The sequence below is a fragment of the Solanum tuberosum genome, unplaced genomic scaffold (genome assembly GCF_000226075.1).
Source record: "Solanum tuberosum cultivar DM 1-3 516 R44 unplaced genomic scaffold, SolTub_3.0 scf00394, whole genome shotgun sequence".
Taxonomy (NCBI): domain Eukaryota; kingdom Viridiplantae; phylum Streptophyta; class Magnoliopsida; order Solanales; family Solanaceae; genus Solanum; species Solanum tuberosum.
The window spans coordinates 443,185-448,517 of NW_006239329.1; the positions used below are offsets into that span (position 1 = coordinate 443,185).

General features: G+C 34.8%; 1 protein-coding gene across 1 annotated transcript; it reads right to left on the reverse strand.

Annotated features, from left to right (window-relative positions):
* Positions 1–3,478: 3,478 nt before the first annotated feature.
* Positions 3,479–4,305, reverse strand: LOC107057933 (uncharacterized). The gene is made up of 2 exons (XM_015303082.1): positions 4,065–4,305; positions 3,479–3,687 (listed from the first exon to the last, which is right to left on the reverse strand). The coding sequence occupies exons 1-2, from the start codon at positions 4,303–4,305 to the stop codon at positions 3,479–3,481; spliced, it is 450 nt and encodes a 149-aa protein (XP_015158568.1).
* Between the last annotated feature and the right edge of the window lie 1,028 nt (positions 4,306–5,333).

Genomic DNA, 5,333 nt, shown 5'->3' on the forward strand with positions numbered 1-5,333 from the left:
TTATGTATATATTAATTAAGTCAACAATTCTTCTCTACAACTTTATCATGTCCACCATGCCCATAATGATGAACTTGTCTTGTTGGCTTAAATGTTTAGAAACTATTTTTCAAATTAACTCATTTTTTTCAAATTTAAAAAAAATGACTTTTCTTTCATTAAGGAAAACATTTTTCAAAACTCTACTTTATCCTTTAATTTATTTTTTCTTACCCTACCCCGTACCCGACCCTCCCCATTCAAATAAATAAATGAATTTTCTTATTTTTTAAATTTCAAATATATTTTTATCCCTACCACCAAATCAGCCCCCCTGCCCCCTCCCAAAATTAAAAAATTAAAAAAATACTTTTTTAAAATGTTTCAAATTATAAGATTTTTTTACCTCACCCGACACCTACCACCCCTACTCCCTACCCCACCCTCGTCAAATAATTTTTTTTTTTTAAAATAGTTTTTGAAAATATTTCAAATTTTAAAAAAATTCATTTTTATTTAATCACTTTCACCACACACCCTACCCCTACCCCCCCCCTCCATCCCGTGACCCTGTCAATTTTTTTTAAAAAATAATATTTATTTTTGAAATTATTTTTCCTGGGTCAGGTCCTGGGTCAAATCTCAGGGTCGGATTTTAAAACGGTCATTGGGGACTTGTCCTAGTTTGGGTGTCAGGGTCGGGTCCTAAATCAATTATCGGGCAGGTTGATTTTCAGATCAGAAATTATTTTACCTAAAAAGTATTTTTTAGTCTCAAGCCCGGCCCAAAATAAAAGATATTTTCTGAAAAATATTTTTCATTCACCAACCAAACATGAGAAAATAAGTTAAAAATCCACTTATTTTCCAAGAAAACATTTTCCTCCGTACCAAACACACCGTGGAAGAAAAAAGGATGATAGCAAAGATCCATTTTCATCTCATATAGTTTGTATTCCTAACATGAAAAAGTGTAGGTATACAAACAACTTTTGAAGATAGCAATACCTTAATCACATCTCTCAACATATTGGTACCTTTGCAAGAAACAATTTTCATAGCTACGGTCTAGAAAAAAAAATAAGCATGTCTCCATGATCTCTTAAAAAAGAATGAACCACAAACACCCCAAAAGATTAGTACAAATCCTATAGCCATTGAAATGTAAAACCAATCCACTTCTTATTCGTGATTTGGAATATTATCATCTGAACTGCAGTACACTAAGAGTGGTCCTGATCCAACCATTAAATATACAACTACTTCAATAATACTGGTGGTCCTGATCCAACCATGAGCCAATGGCTATTGTCTAAGTTAAAGAATAAATGTCCTAGAACTTCATTAATATTTGACAACACTCATTAAAGATAGGATATACAATTCAATAACATGGTAGATCTATGGTTCAACTCTCATTATATTGCCGATTAGGACATACCTTTGGATGCTATCCTTTTTAACGTTTTTATTTTACAACCCTTATCTTATTCTAGATTTTCTTTTTATGACAATGGTACTCAAACTAGCTTCCTTGCACCTAGAGTTTCAAGCCATAATCTTCTTTGGTTACCGCGTTTTAGATAGATTAATTATAATATTAAATAAATTTTTAAACATAAATACAATATTCAAGCCAAAATTATATATTGAGTTTTGCTGAATCCACTACTCTCTGTTTGGTGAATCTACCCTATGATAAGTACATGCTACCTCTTCTTTTTTTTTAATCAAAAGCCATCACCAATAGGTTGTGAGCCTACGAGTGTGGGGGGTTTTACTAGACGACCCCTACCATGTAAAATATAAGTAGAAATACTTACAAAAGATTAGAGGAGGACATGGACCTTGCCTCTAACGAGCAAAAGAGATTGATCAAACAATCTAAAGGAAAGGAAGTAGCCTATACAAATAATTAGCTAACAAAAAAAATTACATTTCTCAAATCTTCTTCTAATCGTAGGGAGTTGCCATTTATCGAGTTGAAATAATCCCCTTGCCTCTCTTGGGAGTTCTTGAAAAGAGTGATAGAAGGTACTATTTCCACTTGAAGAGGCATTTTTAGCCAAGAAATCCGCCACTTGATTGGCTTCTCTAAAACAGTGAGAAAATGGTGATTTGTGCCTGTCAAGAAGTTGGTAATTCTGTCCACAATGTGCTTAATCTTTATATTGTTGGTCAATTTGTTCCTCAACATATTTGCAATAACAAAAGAGTCCAATTCAATTTGCAGGTTGTTATAACCATGGTTGATGCACCATTTAATACCATTATCAACAGCATGATTGTTGTTGTTGCATTGTACAGGAATGGAGAAGGCTATAATAATGTTACCATTATCGTGTCTTACTATCCCACCTATTCCTGCTCTCTTATCATTGCTGAAAAAACTGTCATCCGTATTAATTTTCACCATTCCCTTCTGAGGTCTAATCCAGCAAACAGAGCTACATCTAATAGGTGGCCTGATTCTCTCGATTTTCTCACAAATTCTGTTCCAGCTTTCCTTCGTGTCGATGGAAGGAAAGGAATTATGAAGCACAACTTTAATGATGAAACTTGTTGTTATTCCCATATCTACAACCAGTCCAAGTTTTCCAAATCTCCCAAAAAATTAATATCGGGGTGGCTTTCAGGATCAGTTTATGAATCTCATTGCTTGGTTTTGTTTTCCACCAATTGTTGAGAATATTTTGAGCATGTACTTGTTGATGTATGATGCCAAGAGGGCTTCTTAAAGTTCTCCAAATATGCTCAGCTGCTTTCCCCTCGACAAAGACATGTTATATACTTTCGCCCTGGGGCATCGGACAACATACACAATCTATGTCGTCTTGAGTTCCAAATTTAGCTCGAGCCTCTGTGAAAGGAAGTTTTTGGGCAATTAGCCTCAAGCATAAGAAAGACATTTTTAAAAGGAATAGAATTGTGCCAAATATTAATAATAAAGTTATCTTTTTGTCTGTGCTCTCTAATATTCTCCTAGGCAGAAACGTTAGAGTATTGGCAATCTTCTGAATTGGTCCATATTCCATAGTCTAGCCTGTCATCAAGACCCAAGTCAATAGAAGTAATATGTAAGGCAATATTACAGGGAAGGGTAATATATAACTTTGGGAAGTCTTTGACTTTGAGTTTAGAGTTTCTGCTAGTGATATAGTCAGGGAAACTTTGAGCGAGAGGACCTAATTCTTGTTCGCTTTTTGTCCAGAAATCTTTTCATAATTTTTTATATGCTTCATGATCAACTTAACAGAATTAGTATTGCCGCTACTAAAAATAACAATATCATCAGCATAAGCAAGATGCGTAATTTGAGGACCATTTTTATGCATAGAGAAAGGGATGAAAAGGGATGGGGAAATAGGAACACCTTGTTTGAGCCCCCGAGTGGAAGTGAAAAAACCATGTCTAGTACCATTTATAATAATGGAATACCAAACATTAGAGATGTTCCTCCAAATCAAATCAATCCAATCATTAGTAAAGCCAATTTTTTTCAAACCTTGATTAAAAAAGACCAAGAGAGCCTGTCATAAGCTTTAGCCATATCTAGTTTTAAAACCACATTACCACCTATATTCTCTTTTGCAATTCCATGAATAATCTCCTGAGAGAGCATAACATTATCAGTAATAAGCCTACCAGAAACAAATCCACTTTGATTTTCAGAAATCAATTTGCCAAGTAACGCATTGATTCTATTAGCTAAAATTTTGGAAATGATCTTGTTAGTAAAATTGTTTAGGTCTAAACTCAGCAAAATTAGTAGGAGACTCAATTTTTGGAATCAAGGTCAAGCATGAATGAGTATAGAATTTAGTGAGATTCTTGCCCTTGAAAAATTCAATAATATCAATGCAGATAATAGGTTGAATTGTCTTTGGAAGTGTTTGATGGCAATTTTATTGTCTCCTTGAATCCACTTACCTCTGTCATTCTTAATTCTTGGAATTTGTAACCTTCTCCTTTTAGTCTTTAGGACACTGTGAAAGTAGTTGGTGTTTTTATCACCATCTTTAAACCATTGTAACTGAGTTTTTTGTCTCAACATAGAATCTTGCATGTTCAACCATCTAACGTACTCTGCATATCATTAATATTATTGTTCATCTCAGTAATATCTGAGCATTTGGCATAGACTGCTGTTACGAAAATGCCTGTATCACTGGGAGAATCTTTAAGATGAAGAGTTAACTGTTGATCAGTGTTGGCAATGACCTGTGTGTGACCCCCATTGTTCCAAAAGCACCATATCTGTCCATTGTTGTTAGCCATACAATGTTGAAAACCAAAATACCTTTTGTAACCATTTATCTTGGTCATATCAATAAAAGGTTCATAAATAGCTACATAAGCCACTTTTGAGTCTAAGATTTGATTTTTTTTTCTTGATTTTCATCAGTATCCTTCTTGTCATGTTGTTCGTCAGCTTCATGATCTAGTTTCGTACCCTCTTGTTGTCTATTACTAGTAGCCTGTTTTTTCTTAATTCTGTAGACTCTTTGTGGTATTATGGTCTTAATCATAACTTTATTCTTCTTTTTGGAATTTTTCTTTCTGCTCGTATATATACAATTTGATGGTTATCATTTTCAGAATCAGTTTTCGAGTCCCCAACCTCTTCTTCATTGGTGTTTTCTACCCTTTTGTGAGCTTTGCCCCGCCGTATTACAAGAATTGTCTTCTTTTTCAGCCATTTCCACATTGGTATCCAATTCTTTTGGATTTGGTTGTTTCTCTTCTGCCGTAGTTGCCTCAACAATGTGTTGCTCATTGTCTTGTATCACAATTTTAGGGACTACATTGATTCTCTCAAAAGCCCTGCAATCAACTATGTAATGCCCTATTTTCCTGCAGTGTTTACAATAGCCCTTTAGAGGTGATTTATCATCTTCCAATCCAACCCATACACTCTGAGGCAATGATTTTAGCAAATCTACTTCCACACGAATTTTCGCCATACTCGGCCCCTGCCGATGGTGCGTTACTGATATGGGCTGAGAAAGAGCCGTTGTTAGAGATTTGACAGAGGAGAGAGAAGAGAGCATTTACGATGAGTAGAAGACTAATTACTAGGATTGTTCTTAATTACTACTACCTCGTAACCATTAACAAACATGGTCACTGAATAACTTTGACCATCAAAACTTAGAGAGATTGAAAGAAATCACGTACTGAAATTTAAACTCTGACGATTTTCATCTCATTTCATCGACCTTTAATTACTTGTTTATTTTCAATTCTAAGTGGCCACACTGTTGGATATGCTCGTTGCTCACTCTTCAAAGATAGAATATACAACTTCAGTAAAACTGGTGGTCCTGATCCAAGCATGAGCCCATGGCTATTGG